The sequence below is a fragment of the Camarhynchus parvulus genome, chromosome 3 (genome assembly GCF_901933205.1).
Source record: "Camarhynchus parvulus chromosome 3, STF_HiC, whole genome shotgun sequence".
Classification (NCBI taxonomy): Eukaryota; Metazoa; Chordata; class Aves; order Passeriformes; family Thraupidae; genus Camarhynchus; species Camarhynchus parvulus.
In genome coordinates this window covers 94310743-94335805 of record NC_044573.1, presented here as the reverse complement: position 1 = coordinate 94335805, position 25063 = coordinate 94310743, and the positions used below count along the sequence as shown (strand labels likewise).

At 36.0% G+C, this 25063-nt stretch overlaps 1 protein-coding gene across 17 annotated transcripts in view; it reads left to right on the top strand.

The window, feature by feature from the left end:
* Window positions 1-25063, top strand: part of RIMS1 (regulating synaptic membrane exocytosis 1) — a 316106-nt gene that overhangs the window by 235796 nt on the left and 55247 nt on the right. For 9 of the 17 annotated variants that reach the window (XM_030945475.1, XM_030945473.1, XM_030945471.1 and 6 more), the window contains 2 exons: window positions 12800-12912; window positions 21314-21480. The exons of 7 other annotated variants lie outside the window; for them this stretch is intronic. In XM_030945475.1, the coding sequence (XP_030801335.1) occupies window positions 12800-12912; window positions 21314-21480 (280 nt within the window). Of the gene's footprint in view, window positions 1-4453; window positions 4484-12799; window positions 12913-21313; window positions 21481-25063 lie in introns of all 17 variants that reach the window. One more of the 17 variants, XM_030945485.1, reaches the window with a different exon arrangement.

Genomic DNA, 25063 nt, shown 5'->3' with positions numbered 1-25063 from the left:
TGTGTTTATTTTGAATGATTAATATACTGATATAAGTGACTTTTATTAACTTTAAACTTCCTATTCAGGTCCTCTCATTTTGTAGTGACTCTAGTACTGTCTGAATTATAAACTACATTCAGAGTTTCTATTTCTGCATATTAGCAAGTTGGGAGCTTTATAGGGAAATGTAATAAGTAATGAATTTCAACTTTCTTCAATATTTCTACTTCAATTTCAGAACTTGCTACAATATATAATGATGAATTAGCTTTTAATTTGATTTTAATTTGGCTTTCCTTTGCATATTCATATATCATCTTTCTGCTGGTCTTGGTAACTGGTGTGTGAGAGTAAAACACCAGTTTGTTTTGTTGAAGACATTAGAATGAATGTAGACCTTTCCATGAAAATGAGTAGAAATGGGATGTGTACAGAAGAGGAAAGAAAAAATGAAAGTTGAGCAGAAGGCCAAAACTACTCTGGGTTTAAAAAGTTGTTGATAATGTGAACACTTGTAAAGTAATGCAGTTTCAGTGAACTCCTATTTACACTTGCGCTTACTGTGCTCGCGCCTTTCACATGAAATGTGCAGGTGAGATGCGCCGTGGTTTGGTGTTGTTACAAATCGTGCCGCTGGTCACTGGGGCTGTTTCACAGCACTTGGAGTCCGCGCTTAAAGACATTTCCTTCTCTGCACAGTACCTGGGTTTCGTCTGCGTGACTGACTTTGCTTCTGAAAGGGAGCTTTTCTTATTTCACCCATGTTTAATGCTCTGTTCAGGCTCAGAATGTGTTTGCAGAGGAGTACTAAGTTGACTAGATTTTATAATACGTGTTTAAAAAATGGTGTCAGTATCTGTTGAAGTACATATACTAGTATATCTAACTTAATACTACTGTAAAAAATTAAATTCACTAAGGCCATAAGACCACAGTACTTGCTCTGATTTTCAGTACCAGATTTTAATATTAGTTTCACCTCTATAATCCCTGACAAAAGAGTACCAGAGTAAAATGTAGTGACCAGAAGTGATCTGACCTTAATGTAATATTGATGCCAGAACATATTGAGGTCTGTAAAAGATTTGTATTAACTGTGCTTGGAACTGGCGTGTGTCCTTATTGGTTTAAATTCACAGTCACTGTAGATACAGGTGATGTCAAAACCTAGTGCAATATCCTTGGAAATATTTCAAAATGCATTTTCTTCCTGTATTTTGATGGTCATCTTGGCGTCATGCATTTCAAGGAAAACCTGTGTGATATGCCATAAAGTATCATTTTTATACTAAAGTACTTCTTTGCATTCCATAAGAATACTATTGTTTTATGAGGGTCAAATACTCATCTAAATATATACATCTATGAATCTAAATATATACATATATGCATTTAAGTCTGTTACACAAGGCATAGTGATTGCTGCAAAAAAATTACAAATTTGTATATCAAGAATGGGCTTATTTGCTGTCTTGAACATTCAGAAGACATAGAAGAATCCAGTGAAGTAATTTTATTACTCTTTAAAGTCCTCTTTATGGAACAAATGAGATTTAATGAAGGAGCGACAGACTGGTACCAGTTTCATGTGGAGAAATAGAGTGATGTTTTAAGTACTAATCTCTAATCTTTAGCTATCAGTTGTAAGTGATCATATCCATGCTACTAAGTCTTGGCTGACATATTTCAGACATTCCATTTCGTTGTCAAGTTTAGAACTAAACAAAAGCTTGTTTCTTTGTCTTTACCAAATGATGTTGTCTTAGTTACTACTCTGGTTGGAAGCTTGAGAATCATAAAAATTCAACTTACTAGAAACCAAGGTAGTTTTCCAAGATCCTGAATAATGCACATACTTTGTTAAAAAACAAACCAAACTCACAGAAGTAATTGTTACAGAGAAGACCAAAGTAGTGATCCTTATTCCATTATAGAAACAGAGTTGATCAGGACACTACTGATCAGGAATGGAGAAACAAACTTAAATGTAGCCGAAAAGATCAAGTTTAAGGATTAAAACCTTTAAACGGTGTTATAATTCACACTGGAAAAAAAAAGTGAAAAAATGACAGTCTTCTTGGCGATTATGTTCTGAAGGGGAGAGCAGATTTGTGTAGATTGCGAGTGGAGGTGAGGCAATAGTTATATTTGAGAAAATACTGACTAAATAATAGCAACTCGAGGACATGCAGGTTTTAAAAAGTGGATGCAGTTAAGACTGTAGGTTTCTGTAATTTTTAGGCAATGTGATTTTTATTTTTATTACAGTCATATTCAAGGATGACATAGTTGTATTTATTTCCTTTGCAACCCTCTCAGCAGTATTTATTAGAACACAATATTGGGATGCTGTTGTATTGAAAGGTATTGAGATGTTTGAATATTGAAAATTAGTCCTGTATAGGTGTATCTGTGTGTGTTTTCAAGGCATCACAATTTAATAGTAATTTCCCTAATTTATGCTACTAAAGAAGTGGTTTTGATTTTTCTTGTATTAATGGATGATTTTATAAAAGGACCTAATCCTATGAAGATGCTTTGGCTCAGTGACTAAAGCAGTGAAATTCTAAGCCATGGTAAGGACAATGGTGTATTCTCAATATGTCATTCTGTGCTGGGCTGTAAGAGACTTCATCACCGTATTTTTATTTGCATCATGTTTGAGTGGAACTGTGCAATAGTTAAGAGGGATGGGGATTCTGCCGTTGACTTTACCTTTTAGCTGCTTCTATAACAACTTTGTTGTGTAGTTGCATGGTTTTAAAATTATACTTTTATATAAAGGGTACATCCGTGGTTATTACTCAGTCTATCCTCTGTCCCTGCAGCTCTCAAACATCCCAGGAATTCTTGCTTGACTATGATTTGAGGGTGGGTTTCTGCACTTTTGCATAATGGTTGATCATTGTATTGATCAAGGAAATGAATATACCAGCAGATAGTAGGGATTATATTATCTCTCCAGCAAGTAAATAACAAAGGAAAACAACACTGTTGAAATTAATGAACCAGCAATATAAATGTGCAATGGCTGTGGTATAGCAATAATCTTTCAGAGGTATTTTGTGCAAAACAGGTCTTACTCCCTCTATCTGCCTTCTGTTTGGGTCTTCTTTGGGTTTCTTATTCATAGCTTTGACAATGTAATTTCCTATTTCAGAAGTCACATAATTAGAGTAAGGTTTGTGATAACAGCAGTCTGTTTCCACGTAAAGAGCATCTGTAAACCTGACTGGAGCAGTGGGGTTGTGTGTGTTTCCAGTGGCATCTGGCTGCAGCAGTAGGGCTCATGTGGTGACACTGAGCAAAGCAAATGTGCATCCAGCATTAGGTGTTGTTGTACCTTAGCTCGTGTTGGAAAAAGCTGTGCGCAGCACTTGTATGGAAGGTGAAGTGCGTGTGTGTGTGTGTGTGTGTGTGTGTGTGCTGCTGCTGTTACATGAGGGAAAACTACATGAAGATTCTGCTGGACCTGAATGAGGATTACGTGTATAAAGTTCATGTATGTGATATTTGTACAATGGTGACATTGCAGAGGAACAAAGTGTTTTGATGTCCATTATTTTTTCTTTTAACAAACAAGAATCAGAATTTCGTACAGAAAATCAGTGTCTTGTCAATTAATACATTGAGTTGCAAGTATCTTTTTATATGTAACCAATTTAAGATCCCAAAAGAAAAAGAAGTACTAGTGAAAACAGTTCTGTGTTTGTGTACTTGATCATTGAAATGTCGTTGCAGTGAGAGTATGGTTGTGGTAATGGTAAAAGATTAAACCTTTTCAGTCAAAAAATTTTTCAAATCTATCAGTATAATAATTGAGTGGCAGAAGAAAAAGAATAAGTCATTTCAGTTTTAAAATTCAGCCTATCAGTGTTGTTTGTTTTGTCTTCATATTTCTGGTTTTATTTTTAAATTATTAGGTGGCATTGCATATTTTGAGGCAGCTTGTGGAATCTTTACTCATGATGGAGAGTATTTTTCTTAGCACTGCTAACTTTCGCAAATGAGTGCAAGCCTCATAATCTTTTATGTTTTCCTTAAAAATGGATTTTTAATAGTCTGGTGGTTATTGAGTATTACAGTTAATAGAAAATAAATCTGTAACACTCATTATTGCAGAAGAGGCTTCAAATAGTGCTGTGTGGTTCAGAAGTAAGAGTGATATTTAAAACAAGGTTTTTATGTCATTCATAAATTTGGGTGTGATGATACTTCTCTGGTAGAATACTTAAAGATTCCACAATCTGGTTCTCTGTAACATCATTGTTCCTGTTAATTTTAAAGAAAAAGTCATAGACTTTATTATTTGTCATGGTTTATCACTTTAATTTTCTACATTACTTTTACATCTGCTGGAGTACTGACTACTGTACATGCCATTGTCACATGTAACACATTTCTTTATCTAACTTTAAATTGCTGATTTCTTTTTCTGTTTCCATCATTCCGTGCATTTAATTCATTGAAGAGCAAGAGAATTTTAACTCTCCCACAAAAGGTAAATATTTATGTAATTTTTTACAAATGTTTGGCAACTGTTGATACTGGCTTTTCCTTCATTATACTCCATGTCAGTGCATAGGTTTTAGTTAACAGCGTTAACATACAAAAAGGTTGTTTCTCAAATATCTCTATGCTATCTGATGCCCCTCTTTAGAATGTGACAATGGTTTCTCTCATGATTTCTCATGTTCCTATTGAAATGCAATCTACTGGATTTAACAGAGGTAATCATGATATTTTACAGAATATGGCTCAGAAGGTGTTTGATTGAGTTAATGTTCACACAAAGACTTGAGATTTTTCCTAAATTGTTCTTGAGTTCTGCACAGCACGTGCTTCTAGTGATGCAACTATGGTCCTTGGCAGCAGTGAAGGATGTTTCCTAGGTGTGGGCTTAGGAATAGTTAAAGGTGAAACTATAGTTTCTTTAACTATAGTTAACTATAGTTAAAGGTCAGAAACTATTTTTTGTATGCAGAGACATTCTGAAGAACGAGCTGTGCTCTATTTGCATATCAGTCTCATGTCAGAAAGTTACTCCCATTGTGGGACAGGTTTTAGGGGTAGACATACAATGCTCACCTCTATGAATTTATGCCTTTGCGAATACCAGAGAATCAGTGAGCTCAAACAGCAGCTATCTAAAGCTGTCCCACAAAGTGGAAACTGTAGTCTGTTACGTCTCTGTCAAAGCCACATTGCAGAAAAGTCCTATTTTTTTCCCTTTTAGCTGAAAGTAGAAATTACTTCAAAATGCAAATGAAGCTCATAGAGAAAAAATTTTTTAAAAATGTACCCCTCCCTTTTAATGTCAAAATACTGTGCTACATAAGTATTACTAGCACTGATTAACCTTTTCTAACCTTTATTCCTGAGTCCTGCTCATCTTAGGAAATTCTGGTCTGAGTACAGGCTTGGGTGGGTCACAGCCAAACTGTGAGTTGAACTTGAATCAAAGTATTTCCTGCAACAACTTTACTTTCTGAAGGGATGAATACTTAGGTAAAAATAAAGCAACTTCTCCACTAGGTATGAACTCCAACACCCACATCAAACATACAGAAGTATGTTTTCATGATAATGTTAAATAGAGATGAAAAAGAAATATGTAACTTAGGTGTTAGCAATTATATGTTATTTTTGCAGTGTTTAGAATATACTATGAAATGTTTTAAGAAAGTGCTAACAGTGGTTGATTTTACAAATTATTTCTGTCTCAGTATTTATATTTCTCTCAAACAGGACAGTACAAATCAATCTTACCTGTTTGTTGATTATGGCTCTGTCAAGATTTGGGCTGCAGTGGATATTTTTTTGTTTAAAGCAATGGACTTTGTGCAGACAAACTAGACTGTCTCTAACAGGTTTGTAAAAGAGCTTGTTTCCACAAGATTTGGATGGATCTGGCTCAATATTTGAGCATGTGTAGAAGGTGGTGGGATATTTACATGCACAGATTCCTCTGGCTCAAGGGAGCTGATGGCAGATGAAACCCAGGGGCTAAAAAAAACTGGGCAAAAGAAGAGCAGCCAGAAGAATGAAGCCCCAGCAGATCTGGGGGACCATAAATACCTTAATTTGAGCTGATTTACACTAGTAACTGTGTAAGAGGTGTGAAGATTAGATATCACCTTAAAAGAGGTGATAAGATTAGATAGTAGGTGAGTTAGAGATGAGGATGGGGGAGTTACAGAATGTTTTATGAAAGGAGACATAAATGTGAGGGAGAGCATATACTACAGAAGTGAACAACACTGACCATATGAGTGTGCAACAAACATCTGTTCCATCAATGGAAAAGGTTGCGATAAAGTCTTCAGCAGATTATGAAAATGTTGGGGTTTTTTTGCTGCCAAAATCAGTGGTTTGTTGTTTTGTAGGTTTTTTTTTCTTCCCTAATTTTAAGAGGTTGGTGTTTGTTTCCTTGTTGGTTCCTTTTACATAGAAGCTTTTCTGTGGATCATCCCTGAAGCTCTTTGAGAAAGAACTGAATGTTGCATCATCCATTTCAGGTTTCTGTATCTTCCTTCTGGAGTGAGTTGTTAATTATCAAGATGGCCACCATCCCTTTGTGTGTACTGAGAGATCCCAGCTCATCTCCCAGCTTGGAAATCTGACTATGTGCCTTGGTTGTGCCTTAATTATGACTGGGAGGAGGTCCAGAGAACTTTTTAGCTCCCATGGAGAGGAAATCCATGCGCACACAAGCTTGAAGTAGCTACAGCAGGTTCTGGTCAGGTAGAGCAGGGTTCAGAACTCTCTCCCTCACTATCTGCATGTTGCCATTATTTTTTGAAGTTGTTTATTCAAAGAAGTCATAGCAAGTTCTTCATCTTGGCAACAAATTGATTTTTTGGTTTTACTTACATTTCAGAACGTTTATCTGCTCGTGATTTTGTGTGCTTTTTAAATTTCCTGGTAGAGTTTGCTGTGAATTTTTAAAGCCATGAAACCTATTGCAAGGATATTTTGTGTGTGCATACTGCAAAACTCATGCTGCAGGATCAACAGAAATGAAATAGAGACTCTCTGTATTATTTCTGAAATGGATCATCCTGGTCCAACACCAGTGTGACTTTTCTGTCCCACACAGCCATCTCTGCACTAGAGGACTCTCCCATCCAAATCTTGTTGCTGCTTTATTTCCTTGTCTTTCTTATGGACATGAGTTCTGCCTAGTTTCTTCCTCAGCTGCCACTTCTCAAACCAGATTTTTTTTTATTATTTCATATATAAGACCTCAAACCAGATAGTTTTTTTCCCCCGATTCCTATCCACAGAACATCTAAGTTGCTCAGACAGATTAATTTCCTAGCTTTTGCTGTGTAGAAAGGCTGTGTACATGCTTCTTGATGGTGTTATAGCTGTAGCTGTTTGTCACTGTTCAACATTTCCTCCTAATATGAAGATTGAAATTGAAGAATAGGCCAGACCTCTCCTGTCTTCTGGAATAAGTGCAGTTCTCTGTTCCCCTGCCTGAACCTGTTGAGTTTGCCCCAGAAGCATTGATTATAAGTTTAGGAGATAAATTTTAAATTCAACTTACTTTTCAGTACTTTGTTATGTGAGAAATCTTTGCGTCATTTTAACTTGTAGATCTTTTCTCTTAAAGTTTGCATCATAAAGAATGGATGTGTGATATATTCTGGAGAGAGTTGCAGCTATCTGAAATCTTGATGCTTTGTTATGTAGCTTACTCTGACATTTAATAGTGCATGTAAGACTTGGAGTTTTTCCAAGCCATACTGTTTTCCTGCACCTCCTCATTCTGCTTTGACCATCTTGAACAGAAATATGAAGTGCCTCAAGAGAAAAGGCTGCCTTTTTTGCAGACTTTATCATTACAGAAAATGGTATGGCCAGTGCTAAGACATCCATAGGTTTTCTACCATCTAGAAAAGCACAGTATGGTTACCAGTTTGAATCACAGACCATGTAATGTCACCAGTCATTCTGGCATTCTGAGCAAGAATGTCCTTTTAGAAAGGTATTTTCACTTAATGAGTGCAAGGGATGGAAATTTGTTCCTGGGCTTAATCACTTGACTTTTATCTTTAAAACATATATCTTTTTACTTATCTGATTTACCTACCCTTTTTGAAATATATGAGGGGATTCTTTTTAGATGTTATTTATTGACAAAATACACTGTTTTCCAAAATTTTCAGAATGTAGAGTCTCTTGATAAGTGTTGCAATATGAAAGAGGTGGATATGCAAAGAGTTAGAGCTCAAGAGTAAAAAAACTAGAACTAGAAAGGCAGCTACAGCATCTTTGCTGTTTCTTGCTAGTTCATTATTGCTGCCTATTATACAATCCTTATTTAAATGATCCCATGTAAGTTTTATACATTATGCTGTTAGCCTAATAGATGGGTGTTTAAGGCATCATGTCATTTGGGAATTTTGCATCTAGCATGGAGTTTAAACCCCCTATTAAACCTTAAAAAGAGAACTTTAGACCTTAAAATTACTTCTGTTTCCTTTGTACTGGCCACTACTATTAGTGCTGCTTTTGCAGCTCTCAGTGATTTTCATAGGATAGGTCTATTGTTGATGCTAATGCAAGTTTAATTCCTTATAAAGTCATATTTCTTGAATTGTTAGATTCATAATCTGTGGATAACAGACATATGCCATATGACACATCTGTCTAGAAAGGTTTTATTAAAGAAAAAAGGAAATCTTTATCTGCCCTACTACACCTGATATTAGTACAGTACATTGATTATTGTGTTATTTTGTACATAATTGAAAATGTACCATATATTCTGAACATTTAGGATTCTAGGCAGTTCTAACTTCTCCCTCAGTTGAACACAATTTAGGGCTTGAAACATGCCCATAGCAGTTTTCTGAGGATAGTAATAAAGACGAGGACTGTCAGCTAGTTAGTGGCACCAGATGTAACTCTGTAAATTTTAACATAGTAGTCATATATTTAGAGGAATGTCACTAGCACATAAAATCTTAGTAAACAGGTAAAGTCTTTGAAAAATTAAGTGGCTATCTCCTCTAAGAAAAAACAACTGTCTGTCCTAATTTTCTTTGAGGGTAGATTGCTGGCTGAAGATAAGATCTGTAGCTATTTTCTTTAGTTTATTCCATGCCTCTTTCAAGTAGTGTCCTACAGAATTGCATATTGTAGGCTACCCCCAGTTTTATTGCTGAGTATGATGCTATACAGTATGGAATGGTCCCTCTGGTCAGTTGGGGTCACCTGTCCCACCTTTTTCTTTTCACAGCCTACTTGGGGGCAGGGGGAAGCCAGGACAGGGCAGGGGGCTGCAGCATGAGGAACAGAGAAGGTCTCGGTGCTATACAGGCACTGCTCAGCAATTGCTAAAACACTGATGTGTTATCAACACTTAGTCACAACTAGAAGAACAGGCAGCTGTGAAGAAAACTGCCTCCATCCCAGCCAGACCCAGTACACCTGGGATTACAGGAGTCAGACGGGTTTATGAATAGATTAATGGAATTGAAATATAACATTTTGATTCCATTCATATATGTGTCTTTTCTCTCCTGCATGGCTTGATTGTTTATGTACATCATTGTTGCTAACCTTCATGTGGTTTATTAGTAGTAAGCTTTGGCTATAAAGTTGCACTCTTTATTTAAGCAGTCTGATCAATGAGTTCTCTCAATTAGTTTTACACTGATCAATCTCACATCTGAATTATCAGCCCTTGAAGAGGTGAGAGTTACAGCTCTTTGAAGTGTGACTTCTGACACCAGAGAACACATTGACACTACTGATATTGATGGTAGCTTTACCACTATTTTGAGACACTTATGGTAAATCTTCATTTTTTAATTCTAGAGCCACTATAGAGTTTAAAGGTCTTGGGATTAGAGTGCTTTGATCTCTAAATTACTGGGTAGTTCTACCTCTCAAGACCTCCAGGAAAAGCACTCTGTAAATAGTGATGTCCTTAAAGAAAGTAGATCCATATTTTTCTAAGAGACAGGCTAAGTACTTTTTATGTCAAGTTTTTGTTACCTGTGGTAACCCGCCATGTTCCAGGAAAGCAATGTGATCATATGGTGTTGTTACCTATGGTTGTTACAGTTTTGCTAATGTGCTTTTGCTCCTGTGTTAGACTTTTTTCTGCTTCTAATGATTAACATGTAACGGTTTTCCCAAGCCACTAGTCAGGCAGATAAAATTTTCCATCACACAACTGAGCTACATTCAACATATGCTCAGATGTGCATGGTAAATGAAGCTGCAAGGAACACAGCTGGATTTTCTAGAGTAGTTTCATGCAACTGCATGCTTAGAAATAAATTCACAGCTAATTGGTGCTAAATTGCATTGTATTTCATGCACAAAATCAAATTTCTCCATTGGAGAATTATATTTACTTCACATTGCTCATTAATTGTTCTCACATTCTTTGATATAGTAATATATATATAAAGAAAAACCAGAGCATAAATGTATTAAGTTTAAGGACTTAAATATAACAAAAGTCAAGAATTACAGAATTAAGGTTGAATATTTACTGAGTCTTGACTGCAGTAATAACCTCTGAAATAGCATTAAATTACATTACAGAATATTCTTTCGCAGGTAGCATAGCTAATACAGGGTAACAAACCATATATATTACTTAGTATAACATACAGTTGACAGGCTAAAGGACCTAAAATTCACACAATGAAAGGGTTATGTTTAGAGTAACTCTAATCTGTGCACCGTACACATGTAGGGCTAAATTTTTAAAGGGGTCTCATTTTTCCCTCTGATTTCAGATCCTCAGTCTGTTTCATGCACGTATGATAGGATTAAGATACCAATTTTTTTTTACTTCAGTCCCTAATTGATGTATCTTAATCCTTTCATATCTGTCCTTAACATAAGAGGCCATCTTTAAAAATTTCACCTAAAGTGCTCAATTTTGCCTTCAGATACCTCCATGCAACTTCCATTGAAGTAATTGGAGCTGTGCCTGCATATCTGATGGTGGAACTGGACTCATTGCAATTAAGGTACACATTTACTGGCATAATTAGTCATCTGGAATAATTGCTGGGCCCAGTGTGACATTCTGCATGTGCAGAATTTGCTAGATTGGACTTTGCATTATGGGAGACTGAAGATAATGATAACTTTATTTCATGCCTTAGATTTATAATTGTAGCAGAATTTTAATGTAGTTTCTTGTACTTATTTTTCTTATTTTTAAATAAGAAGTGCAGAAGGAATTCACAATGATGCCTTTGTATATATTTTCATACCCAACCAGCGCACAGACATTCTGACATTTCCCTGAGCATGTTACAAATGGATTGTGCAGGCACAATTGTGACTTGTGCAGTAATTTACAGTTTAAAATATCTAATCCTGAGTGTAGTGGTTTTTTTTTGGCCTTATATCTTTGTGCTGGCAAAGCACAGACCAAAAAATAAATCTGTAAATAATGCCACAGGGTATAACTAACAGCATAAAAGCCACACATGAGGACTTTAGTACCTCTTAATTGAACATACATAAAGTACTTATTTTCCAGTAATTTAAAATTGTCTGTGTTTTGTGATTACAAGTTGATTACATGCAGCTTTAATATAGGTGTCTCTCTCCTGTCACTGATCTGGGGAGGGGCTCTTTGACTTAGAAAAATAGTGGTTTTGTAGAGAGTAATATAAATCCATGGTTGGCACAAAAGCAGAAGATTTTGTGGAGGTTGCCTTAAATAAAACTAAATTCGTGACACATAAAAAATTCCAACTTAAAATAAGTTTTTCTGAGATGTTATAAACTGTTAAACTACAATGAACATAGTGAATACTCCTGTGATTTAGAATAGTTGCTGATAAATATTTGGGTCTAGTTCTAGAACTGCTAAAAAAGAAACAGTTGTCATGGTATTGATGTTACCTGTATTGCTTTGAATTTAAAATGCTACAAAGTTTGAGAATAGCAGAATATGTAGATCCCTCTGAAATTTATTTACTACCACAAAGATTAAGTTACTTGGAGGAAGCCTTGGCCCAGGGGCATTTACAGCACTCTCTCTGTTAGTGCAAGGTCAAATGCCTGTGGCAGGCACATCCAATATGAGTTGCCATAACTTGTTCAAGTTGAAGATGCTCTTCATAGCATCAGAGCTCCTTGAAGGTGCAAGATATCTGTTTTTAAAGAAACACTGCCATATGGAAGTTGAAAACACAAGAACAAATAATTATTTGAAGTAAAGGTGATCATTACAGGACAAAGTAGTGATTTTAAAGGAGGTCTTGTTAAAGAAAAACCAAACTACTAGAAAATAACTGTGTTTTTGATATGACTGGTTGAATGGAGAAATTATTCCTCTCAAATAGCCTTAGCTATGTTAAACTGCTATGTTTCAAGATAGTAGAAGGAGTTAATTACTTAAAAAATAAATTTTAATACCTGTTTCATGCATTAATTCTTAGAATGCTACTGTAATATTTTCTACATTTAAACAAACACATGCTTAGATGATCATGGATTTACATCCCCTGCATCGAGAATATTTAACAGGTGTATAATTCAGCCCGCCACCTAAATTTTTTCACTCTTTTCATATCTGTTGCACCAGTTTGATTATATGTAGAAATTGGGATGTCTGCCCATTTTCAGGTAAAGACTCTCACAATGAAAGTGGTTGATTTATTGACATTAGTGTTCCTCTGTTCTGTGCTTACACCCTGCTTGTTCTACGTTTGTACATTTCTTTGTTTTGTTGAAATGGAAATGAGCTAAAATTGTTGCTAAACCATTTGTTTTTTGCAAAACTTTTTCTCTATTTTTAATTGATTTTCATTGTGTGTTTTTGCAGCAAGCTTAGTAGTGGAGGAGCGAACGAGACAGATGAAAATGAAAGTGCACCGTTATAATCAGACATCAGGGTCTGGTTCTAGCCAAGAACATGAGCGTGAGCAATATACCAAGGTAAAGTCAGTAGTCTTGGAATGATACTTTGGCTTGAAAATTGAAGGCATAAACTTGTTTATTTAAAATATTTTATAACCTTCAAGAACACTGTATTTTAAATCCTGACAGAAATGTCTTCAAGTAATAGCTTTTTAGCATCATTTTTGCCCCCATAGAGTTAGTCTTTGACATCAACTAAAATGAATCTAGAAAAACCAATATGCTTAAAAACTCCAGGAAAGCTTTTCAGAAAGAAAAAGTTCAGGAAAGAAAGAGCCTTCAACAGCTGTTAAAAAGAGACTTATCACATCTAGCTTAGGAAGTCATTAGATTTCCAGTCTCTGGAGTTTGGAAAAGAAGGCCATGAAAGAGTAGGTTGGCCCTTGTTGCTCTCTGATGTAGAGAGATCTAGACAGAACTAGGTCCAATCTCATGCAGATGTTCTCATATTTGTATAATTTTTATGCATCCTAATAATGTCAGAGATAAATTTATTTCCTTTCTTGAACTGCCTACTGATTACTTTGATTTCCTTTTCTACTAAAAGTGTAAAGAGTTTCTGTGATAGTGGAATATGTTGGAATTACGTTAACAAAGTTTTATAGAGGGATTTTGTTTTCTTGATAAGGCTAAAATGATAGGCCATAACTTTGTAATTTTAACTGTGTAGGGTTCTAAGCAAACTGATGAAAATGTCTTGCACATCTGCACTGCTGCTTACAATTCAAGCTGTGAGGAGCTGGATGCTCCTGGAGATACAGGTTACAAGAATGTGTAAGTGAGGTACTCATCTAAAGCAAAATCACAAATTTACTTAGGAATGGTTAAATAGGAAATCTGGCAGCTAAATTTTAATACCTAACAGATTTGAAAGATTGGTTCAAAATCATGTTGCAGTTAAATATGAGGACAACTTTAATGAGAACTTAAATGAACAGTTCTCAAAAGGAAGAGTAACAAGAGAAACAAGGCTTTAGGTCCTCAGGGGCCAAATTGTGGGATATCAGTGCTATTAAAAAAACTCAACAGCTGGGGTAGAAATATCCAATGAGATCCTCTATCAGAAGCAGAAATTTGTTTAATTAAAGCAGCTCAATTGCTACTGGGTTTACTGCTACCTTCAAAAGAGGTCCACTCTGGGCAAGAGGGTGAGATGCAGTGCATCTCTGTGGTCCTTCCCAACCATTTAACAAGGTAGGAAAAGATAGTGAAAATAGGGTTGATAAAATTTTCATTAGAGAGAGGTTATATGCTGTCGGAGGAATTTTGCCAGGATGACCAGAGACCTTTGTTCAGAGTCAAAGGCCAGGTTTCTGAGTTAGATTATATGTTACAGATTGATGGAAATTTTTGTATTTATCATTCTGAAACATATCTTTTGATCTTAACTCTCTAATATTTATGATAAGCATCATTTTGGCCCTCCAATTACTGTTTTTCTTATTTGATCAGTGTAGATCCAATATATGGTTAAATAGTTGTTAGGAAACATCAGCCTGCAATTACAAATTTCTCTTATTCTTAGAACCTTGAGGTGTTTAGGATCTACTTTTGGTTTCAAATGCATGTGGAAATCAAACTAGAAATCATATTGAGTACTGAATCAAAAGAACACTGAATTATTCTATTCAGAATTTTGCTTCATTTCACTATGGTGATAGTCATCACCTTAAAAATGCTACCAAAGCAAACTTTATGCAACTGTCTTTCTCTATCCTGAGAAAATGGTGAAAGAGTCAAGAAAATAGAGACAGATGAAGATTTGGACATTTCAAAATGTAGTATGTTATATCAGCTGTTGTGGTAAAGCTGATGACTGAGACTTCTCAGAACTGAAGATTGTACCCAATGTCTGCTGCTGAAGTTTCTGAAAAGTCTTCAAAACTGCAGAAACAAGACTAACTTTAAATGAAGAAATAAAAAGTATTAAGTGGTATAGTAGGCATTCTGAAATAGTGAAAAAGAAATATTAGCTGACTATTAAACAAAAAGCAATTGCAAGTAGAGTTTTTCCCTCTTTAACCAAAATGCTTCTTTCTTTCTTAAATAGCAGTGTTTTCCCACTGCTCCAGAAAATAAATATATTTATTAGGGAAATTATACTGTACTGAACATAGAGAAAATAGTCCATTCTGCATTTCAGAGCAATCAACTCACATGGGTTTGATTCTTCCAATATTTTTGCATTTGCAAATATGTTTGTTCTATTGCATAGAAAAATTCTCTAAACCATTCAAAAATTTTCCTTCAGTATGGGACTGGATCGTATTTGCAACGGTTAATTATGCATATACAAAATAATTCCTGAAAGTTAAATAAGTTTTCTCTTATATTGAAACAACCCTTTTTTAAACAGAGATATTGTAACTGGTCTTTTGCAATTTCCAGTCAATTTCTGATGCATTATAGTTTTGGAATTTTTCCCACTCAGTTTCTTAATTTTCTAGTTACAGTAAGCAAGCAATAATTTTCCAAAAGTGCACTATGCAGGTTTCCATTTTGAGCATCCATTAGTGAATTTAGAATAGGCAACTGTCCGCCCTGCAACACTTGTATACGTCTTCATGGCTGTTCCACTCTGTTTGGAGACTTTCACAACGCTCACATCCTTATTTCCTCCCAGTGCAGTGGAAAGACTCCATCATTTATGTGAAACAATTAATTTCTAATAAGCTAAAAAAAGAAAAAAAAAGGAAATTAAAAAAGCCACCAGACCTCTGACGATGTCAAAAGAGTTTGAATAAGAGCTTTAAACATGTCTGCCTTCTTTCTTTTATATTGGTGAGGTGTAGTGGCTAGTGTGCACATATTTGTGCTGTTTCAGTGCTTGAGAGAATCAAAACATTTGGTGGCATAATTCTGGATTTGCACGGAGGTGAGGTGAATTACAGTGTAATGCAATTTTAATTCAAAATACAATAAGTTTTTTTTATTCCAGATGCCACACGTAGAATACAAAAACAATGCTGCAGCTGCTCTGGCTTAAGATTTTTTTGAAGTTCTGTTTATTCAAGAGAGTTACTGATTAGAGCACTGTAGTTTGTACTTAAAAAGGATGTCGCTCTATATTTAGATGCAGTACTGACTTAAGACTGTATGTGATTGAAAAGCATTGAGCATAAAAGTGTAATCATGGCATTTGTTCAGTGGCACTGTGGATTTAGCTCAGTAGTTACTGTCTTAACTCTTATGTGTTAGCAGTTAATGTCTAAAGCAGGGGCTGGGTAGGATACTTGACCTCATAAGGAGGCTGGTTATGTTAAGCTATGCTGGGTAAGGCATCTAGGATTGTATATAGAAGCTACTTTTGGCCATAGATGTGTCATCTTCTTTTGGTCCTCTTCCCCCACCTTGAAGAAAAAAATCTTTAATATATGTTGTATTAAGATGGCAGTCACTCCAGTACTGGCTGGATTTCACAAAATTTAGTGAGTTCCATTCATTTGACCTGTGGGCTTCACTGCAGTTTCCTCATGGTTTGACTTGGTCATTTTTACTGTTCCCTGTTTGGAAGCTGAGCTGTGTTCATAGGAGTTGGATACAATTGTAGGAAGAGTTTTTAGAATCACTGGTGCTTAGTGGCCCCTGGACCATGGTGTGAGCTGCTCCTAAGACAGAAGCTGGTGGGAGTCAGTGGTGAGCCCTGAACAGCCTGAGGTGCCAGCTGCTGGGCTGTGAATGCCAGCAGCTTTCAGAGCAACCCCATGTGAGCAATCATAAAACTCAAGGTGCTTTGTGCAAGATTCAGTGTTTTCTGACAAAATTCCTCATTAGAGTGCCTCAAAAGATAGCTGTGATCTCAAGACTTCTGTAGGCCCTGGATGAATCTGTGCATCTGGTCTGTATTTCTCTTTCCTCATGTTAATGACCTCATTTTAAACCCATTTTATTGTCTCAATTCATTTCCTCATTTTAAGCACATAATGAGGTATATATTTGTCAAGGTTAGTCACCTGGGGCTTTTTGCAGTCAAAGGACAGCACACTCATTTAATTTTCAAAGCTCTGAACTCTTGCTGTATTCTTCATGGTTTTGGGAGTTAAATCTAGGAATATAAATACTTTCATATTAGAAATACTTTCTAATATGAAAGATAATCCAATTATAATGAACTGTTAAATGACTTCTAAGATGTGCCTTATAATCAGTAAAATTGCTAGCATTGTTAGTCATGAAGAAGCTGTAAAATAATTTGTGAAGTGCACTTTTAGTCTGTGGCTATGCTCTTCGCATTGATGTTAACACATCTGCAGTTCATCATAGCCCTTTTTTCTCATTTTGCTGGTGAGCAAGAAGCAACAGCTCCACAGGTGGTAAAGTGAATGGAAGAACTACATTCCAGCTGTTTATGGATGTCTGTTTTTGTAATGCAGGCAAGGAAAGCACAGATATTTTTGGCATTTGAAACTAGCTGTTATTAATGTTTAAAAAACCAGACCTACTCTTTAGTAATTGCTATTGAAGTTGCTGCAAACTTCAGTGACTCTCCTAATGTGATGAATAGTGCACCTTGGAAAAGAGATGTTACATAAGCTTTAAGATATAGAGCTGAAAGAGAAGTGGTTGCACTGAAAATATACTTCATTTTGAAGCTTGAAAATGATGTAATTTTAAAATATAACATATTAGGGAAACTTATTGAAAATATATGTGTGGTTTCAAAGAGCAGCAGTTTCTTGCTTTACTGTAGAACTTTATCATATTATTTTTGAGCCCAGCTGGAAACCTGCAGGCATTACTTCTTTGCAGGTACCATATAAGAGGATCTTAGCGCAAGTTATTATTTTTCTTCTGAATTGTACATTCAGGTGTATTGCAGCAGTAAAATATTCTCATTTTAATGAGCACTGCTTTGTGGAATAATACTATTTATTTCTCTCTGTATTTGAAGGGAAAAAAGGTTAGCTTCAAAATTGCCTTAATTTTGTTCATCTGTTAGCTGAGATGACTGATTATCAGATTGTATCAGAGGCAGGTAGGAAATCATTAGGACAACTTGTATGCCTCCTGTAGAAGTCAGTGAATTAATTAGAAGCAGCAGGTATAAGAAGGAAAAACTAAATCCAGAAGTAGTGGTAGGAAAATGCAAACTCTGTAGCACTCAGCATTAATTTTCAGCATCATTACTTTTTGTGCTAATCTCTATTTCTGTGAAGGGAAAGCTTTCAGTTTCTTGGGAATCACAGCTGTGACATATAGTGTAAAGGGATAGGAAAAGCTCAGCCGTGCCATGAAAATCTCATTTAGGTTGTTTTTTGCAGTGTGATTTCAATACAAGGCAAGGAGAAGACATGGATTCAGTTTTTTCTTTATGTCCCATCTCACTATAAAATTCTCTGTTTACCAGCATATGAAAAACTGTCTTTTAAGCCAGTCTGATATCTACAAAACAATTCCATTTTTCAGACTGCCGGACTATAGGGAGCAAAACAGAGTGAGGGTATCCATATAGCCCCCACTTACAGGATGATACCTGGGCTGAAGACCCCTGCACCAGTAAATGGTTTCATATTGATATTGAACAGTCAATTGTGAGGCTGAATCTCTAAAAAGCCATAGATACATGAACTGGGACGTCTAACTTCTCTCCCAGTATTCTAACCAGTAAGCTGCACAACCATGCTTGATGCTTTCCCCCTCTCCCCATCCTTCCCAGCCCACCTGGATGCCCCATGAAAGGTGGAACAAATTCAGTACAAGTGAAACAGGGGGTCTTTTTCATGACAAGTCCAGTCCACCTGTTGAATCATAAGTTAAGTGCTAACAGCTTGATTCAGGTGTGGCTTGGAACCAAGGCCAACAGCCAAAACCTCCCTCAATATTTAGAAGAAAGGCTTCCAGCAGGAAAGCTTCCAGAAGTCACTGCATCTGGCCTTGGTGGTTCTCTGATGGGGGAGTCTGCTTTCTCCAGCAGCATGTTGTGGTTGCTCAGGGACCACCTAAGTCTTCTACCACTGCAGGTTCACTGCGTACACTCTCAAACCAAAGGCCACAAAGAGAATATGGACTTTTTGGTGAGGAAGAGAAGTAAGTGGACATTATAATGGCAGAGGGAAGAAGCCAGATTGTCTTCAGCAAATACAAAAAAAGCATGGAGGTGTTTCTGAAACAGTCTTTTGCTATATCTAAGAAAAGCCATGCATTTGAGAGAGATTGCTTGGTTATATTTTAAACAAAGAATTTTTGAAACCTCAGCTTCAAAGGATTTATTTGTAGATATAATCTCAATATATGGGATGGGTGAAATCCCTATTTCACTGAAATCAACAAAAAATTTATTATTTAATGGGATGATTTTGCAGATTGCCAGTCTGTTTAGCTTAATGGAAAGCCAGATCATTGCATGTGTCCAGATGGTTTTCATATTTTTACATGTCTCATTTAGAGTAGCTTGAGGGATTCATTAGAAATTCTTTAGGAATTTTGCATAAAACATCAAGTCTGATTCAGGCCTGGAGCAGTTTAACTTATGCTGGAGAGAATTAACCATTCAGTTTTCCAGCCTCTGAATGTTTATATTTAGCCCCAGTAAAAAGTTTTCAAACTTGTATTCTTGCTTTGAATATTTTTTTTAGACTTTAGAAAAAAAACATGTTATCTTATTATGGAATAGGTCTGATAAGAATTAGTATGCTTTGTGTTTCCATTTTGGAGTTACTATTTTATCTTGCAGTCTGAAGGATAGCAATTAGCAAAATTGTTTAATAGAATCTACAAGCCATTAACAAAAGGTGATCTGAATAAACATATCAGCATAGTCTCACCCGATTAGGCATTTACATTCAGTAAAGTCACAATTCACTTGTAAAGAGAACCTCCCAGTAAATTCCTGCTGTAGTTGATTTTTGAGCATCATGGTACTTGAGTCCTTTCTGTTACCCATTTTCTTAAAGTTACAGCCTTATCTCCTGCAGATGTTTTTGCTCAGGCACTGCAAGGCCCTCACAGGGTATTGCTTAGAGTTTCTGCTAAGCAGCGTTTTAATGCACACCTGAGAGACACAGTGAGACAGTAAATTTATATAACCTCCATTTGTCCTGTAGATTTCTCTATTTACAATTGCTGCTTAGAATTGCTTTATTTCTTCTCCTTCTCTACTCCTGTTGACTTCCTCATTTTATGTTCAATGTTTTACCAAGAGGTTTCCAAGTGTGCACAAGCGTAGCTGCTGAAAGGCACTGGAGCAAGAGAAGATAAACCTGGCTTAAGGAAAGGAGACCTGATACACTCATCTGTACAAACTCAAGCTTGTGTTTGCCAGGTTTTTGAAATTAAGTCATGGCATTTGCTGAGTGACTCAGCCAGCAACTCAGTGCCTAGTTGGAGTTTGTATATTCACAGACAGCCACAGATTTGTCTATGATTCATAAATAAACTTTTATCACTTGTAATTTTGCAGAGCACAGATCTGGAAAATGAACTCCCTAGAGTGTCATGTCCAAAACTGCCTAGTGCTCCTATGTGTTAATAGTTTTCCCATAATATACCCTGGGAAGTATGCCTCTGGTTTAGTTGCTTTCCAGCCAAGAGTACCTTCCTCTAATGACAGTGAGTTTTAGTTTTGTCAGCCTGAGAACTATTTGATCCTCATATCTCTGTGAGTGAAGATTTAGGTAAGTAAAGTAAGACATTGCTAGGATTGAAGCTTCCTTTTGTACCTGTCTGATTGATTATATGAGCAATAAAAGCATTAGGTAATGTGTGCTGTCACAGTTGATTTGAAAAGTGAAGTAACTTCTACGTCTGTCCACATGTCTGTCCTCCTGCTGGGTCTTCTGCTAGTTCTTAGGCATGTGCAGATGTAAAAGCAACTAGATCAGGGAATTGCCTGGAAAAAATACTGTATTAACTGAGTTAGCTTTCTGCCTAACTAGTCCTCTAGTATCACAATACAAGGAGAAATTTTGAGATAGAAAATGTAATTTTTTCCTTTTTTTATAGAGTTTAGGAACTGATATCAGTCACTAATGCCTTCATATAGCATTACATTTCATTCAAGCTCATATGCAGTTCTATGTGCAGGTATTTCATAGCATATATTTTTAATATTTTTAAAATTTAAAACAGAGTCCATATCCAAATGGATGGTATGCATGTGCTTGAGATGTCTGTCTGCTGCATAAATATTTCATATAAATATTTCTTTATTGTAGTTCTAGTGTGCTGAAGAACCAACAGCCTATTCAATTTCCAATGTGTTATTTTATTCCAAGTATCTTCTTTAGTCCATAAATAATATGTTTCATTTCTGCACTAGACATAAAGGCATTATTTAATGTAGGCATATCTTTGAATTTCATACAATTTTGTTATATCTAAAAGCAGTTAAAGAGAACTGTCATGCTTAGGTCATGTGTTGTCTCGATGAATGTGTTCTGTTTTGATGAGACTCCTCACCCTTTCTTTTCTTGATCTCTAGTATAACATACAAACAGATCAGTACAGAAGCTGTGATAACGTCTCTGCCAAATCATCAGATAGTGATGTCAGTGATGTGTCAGCCATTTCCCGAACCAGCAGTGCCTCTCGCCTCAGCAGCACAAGTTTTATGTCAGAGCAATCTGAGCGCCCTCGGGGCAGGATCAGGTGAGTTCTCCATGCAGCTTCAATTGCATCACACTCCCTCTTTTGCTGAGTGCCAGAACACAACCAGAAGTCCTGGAAACTGGATAACCACAACATAAGAATTTGTGAAAAATGTTAGGCACATGTACACTGTCTTCCATGACTGGCCTAAGATGACAATATTCTTGCAGTTGTGCATCCTAAACAGAAGCAAACTTCCCATGAGAAGATGATAGATTAATGTATTTATCCCACTTGAACCTGAATACAGGCTGTCCTCTCATTGTTGGCTAAAAACCAGTGTAATTGGTATGTCAGTAAGGTATTACAGCAGAAATATTACTAGATTTTTTTAGTTAAGCAGTTTCTTCATAAAAGGTTGGTTTTTCTTCCTCAAAGTATCTTTCCCTACCTATGTGTCTTTATTTTGCTGTTTTCATGTATATGGTAAATTACTAGATTTGAAACTATTATTCATGTAATAATTTTGATATTTCTTGTTCAAAAGTCGTTTAATTCATTGCCATGATCAATAATCAAATACATCTTTCATTCTTGATACTAATCTGTTCTGGGATTAGGGCTTTTTTAGATGCACACATTGGTTTTTGTTTTCATTTAACTTGATGACAAAACTCAGCAACTATGACTGCTCTAGGATTAGCTTGGTAGTCTTTGATTACATTTGCCAGTTCCAGAACTGTCAAAAATTCGACTTTAGGTGTTCTAAAACACAAGAAGAGTTATGAGCTGTAAAAAAAAAATTATCCCTACAAGGAAATCTGCCTAATATAAGTCTGGAAGGCATCATTTACCACTCAGAACACTTCTAGACAGACTCAGTGTCTGAGAAGATCAGCTGCAGGAGTTTGGTATGTTTATGCAAAAGGAAGGGATGTTAGGAAAACTCAGCAACTGGTCTCTATGTTTGAGCTAGATACACCTCATTTTCTTTTCAAGGAATGTTCACAAGGGTGTTTAAAGTCATATTTCAGATTGGTAGAGGTATAACCTGACAGCTGCAGTAATCCACAATCCAGCAGAACGCTGCAGTGGGACTGTAAATGTATTTAAAGTAATTTCAATTCATGTCCTTAAATGTTGCATTTCATCATGTCCTAGCTTTTCAGTATTTGACTCTTACAAGGGACTTTTTTCATGCTAAAATACCTTATTTCACAGACATAATTTTTCTCAACTAGGCCCTCTCACAGTGTCTTTGTCAGGTTCAACAAAAATAGGATTTTTTTCCCACAGATATGTGTAACAGATTTTATCAGAATTTTTCCTTGAGTTCAGAATATCTGATTGTAAATATCAGGACTAGGAGAACCAGTAGCCTTGTGTGAGCCTGGCAAGGGTGAAACCTGGGCTCAAATCCTCAACCTCTTCCATTCTTAGGAGTAGCAGAGCACTTTGAGTACAGAATTGGATGACCTAGGATACAAAGCCAAGTGTCTGCAGTGGGAGTTCCAGTTCAGCTTCACTCTAGACCAGTAAAGTGAGACGTAATTGGAATTTAGATGCCTCCCTTTCTGATAATGTCCACAGGATCAATACTTCAGAAATCAGACACTTTATGGCCAGCTTTAATCTTCCCTGAATTCAGTAGTACTTCCATAGTGAACAAGCAATAGCAATAACATACAATGCAGTTCCTTCAGTAGGAATATCAGGAAGAAATTGAAAGACTGGGGAAAGGGTTGGTTGTTTTAGGAACATTTTTTTCGTCTTGAGATTCATGCTGTCTAACTTCAGCCTTAAAAGCTATGTATCTTCAGTGGAATTCACCTAAAAATAGGTTTTTATTAAATTATTTTTTTATTACCTAAGCCACCATTAAAAGGAAAAAAACACCTATGATCTTGGATGGTTCACCTCATCTTCAGACAGTTGTCAGAAGCGGTGGAATCATCCTTTTCTAGCTTTAATTGTTGAAGAAACCCTAGACGACTTGTTTAGACTGGTTGCTTTAATTTTTGACATTTAAGATTAAAAGTATTCTTTCTCTCAATTACTAAAGTTTCTTTAAGTTCAAGGAATTAGAAGTTTTAAGTTCAAGTTTGATTAATAATTTAAAATTAAAATTTTATTTTTGCCTCCAAAGAACCCAACGTTAACATACATCAGATGGGATGGGATGGGATGGTTGAGCGGGAAGGGTAGGACTTCTTGCCTACCTGTTTCTGTCATTCTGAAACCATCTATCCAGCATCATCTTCATTTGGAAGTGTGTCAGGCCAGTGGCCATGACAACTGTGTGAGTATAATGTTACATTTAAGGACAAAGTTTGTTGATCTGCCTTTTCTATGCACCTACTTTTCTTCTCCACATATGTTCTAGATCTGAAACTAGTAAGCATATAGAAACTCAAAGGAAGTAGCTCAGTTCTAGCCATTTCACTAAATTAACTCATTCAACAAGTATCCTTATTTTGAAGAGTAGTCTGGGGTTCAGATTAGTAACCTGAAGTGATTGATGCAAGTTCTAAATACAAGTTTATAAAATAGCTTCTTGCTCTCTAATTTGTTTAGCATTTTCAGGTATGTGTTATAACAAATGGCTTTACATGGATAAGCTACTCTGTGTATGAAATTATTCAAAGCATCTTTCTTGTTACCATTCTGGGTAGTCTGGTTAGCTGCTGTGCTCTCTAGTTGGAAGTGCAGGAAAAAGTACCAGGAAGTTTTGGTGTGTAAACAAAAAGTTCTGGGACTTCTGATGTGAATCAGAATCAGATTTGTGAATTTGGAGTTAGTGTGTAATTAATGAGTGAAACCAAATTATCAGTCCTTCTTTATGGAGATTTGCTTTTATTGATCATGGTCTTTATGCATTCACAATACAGTAACACAGTACTTTGTGCCTGTGTGTTGGAGATGTCACTGTGTATGGCTCTGAAACATTTCTTGCGTCCTAAATGAAGTGGAAGGAAATGTTTCTGTGGTTTAATGCAAATGATTGATAAGTAAGAACCCATGATGATTAATCAGCACCTTATGGGCTTGATCAGACAAAAAATGACATTTGCTGACTTAATAAAAAATTATGCCAGATTCTGTCATTGCACCACTTTTCATTTGTAGCCTGTTTATGCAAAGATACCTGGATTTCTTGGTGCTGTTAAGTAGGGAGCTGTTCTGCATGGTAAAGGTGAGGTGGAGGTTTGTTTTGGAGGAATAACAAGCTACCATAAGGTGTTTCACTTAAATCTGATTTAATAAAATCCGCTAAATTTATGAAAGACTAAATAATTTTTTTAAGGTGAATTTGTCTCACTGTATCTGGATTTCAAACAAATTGCCCCTGCATTAAGAATATTACTGTTATCTCTCATTTTAAATATGAAAACCACATCTTATTAAGAATTATGGTTTTTATCTTGATCAATGTGTGATATAATATCATTACGTCTGTGCCAAATTTTAATCTGTTTTTACACGCTTTTTTAAATTGAATTCTTAAGTATAATTAAAATATTTTATATGAGCTTATCAAGGAAAGAGGATAATGTAATGAGTTGTAATAGTGGATTTAATCCAGTTCTAATTTATTTCACATGTTATGCCATGCCACTGAATGGCTTGTATCACAAATTCATAT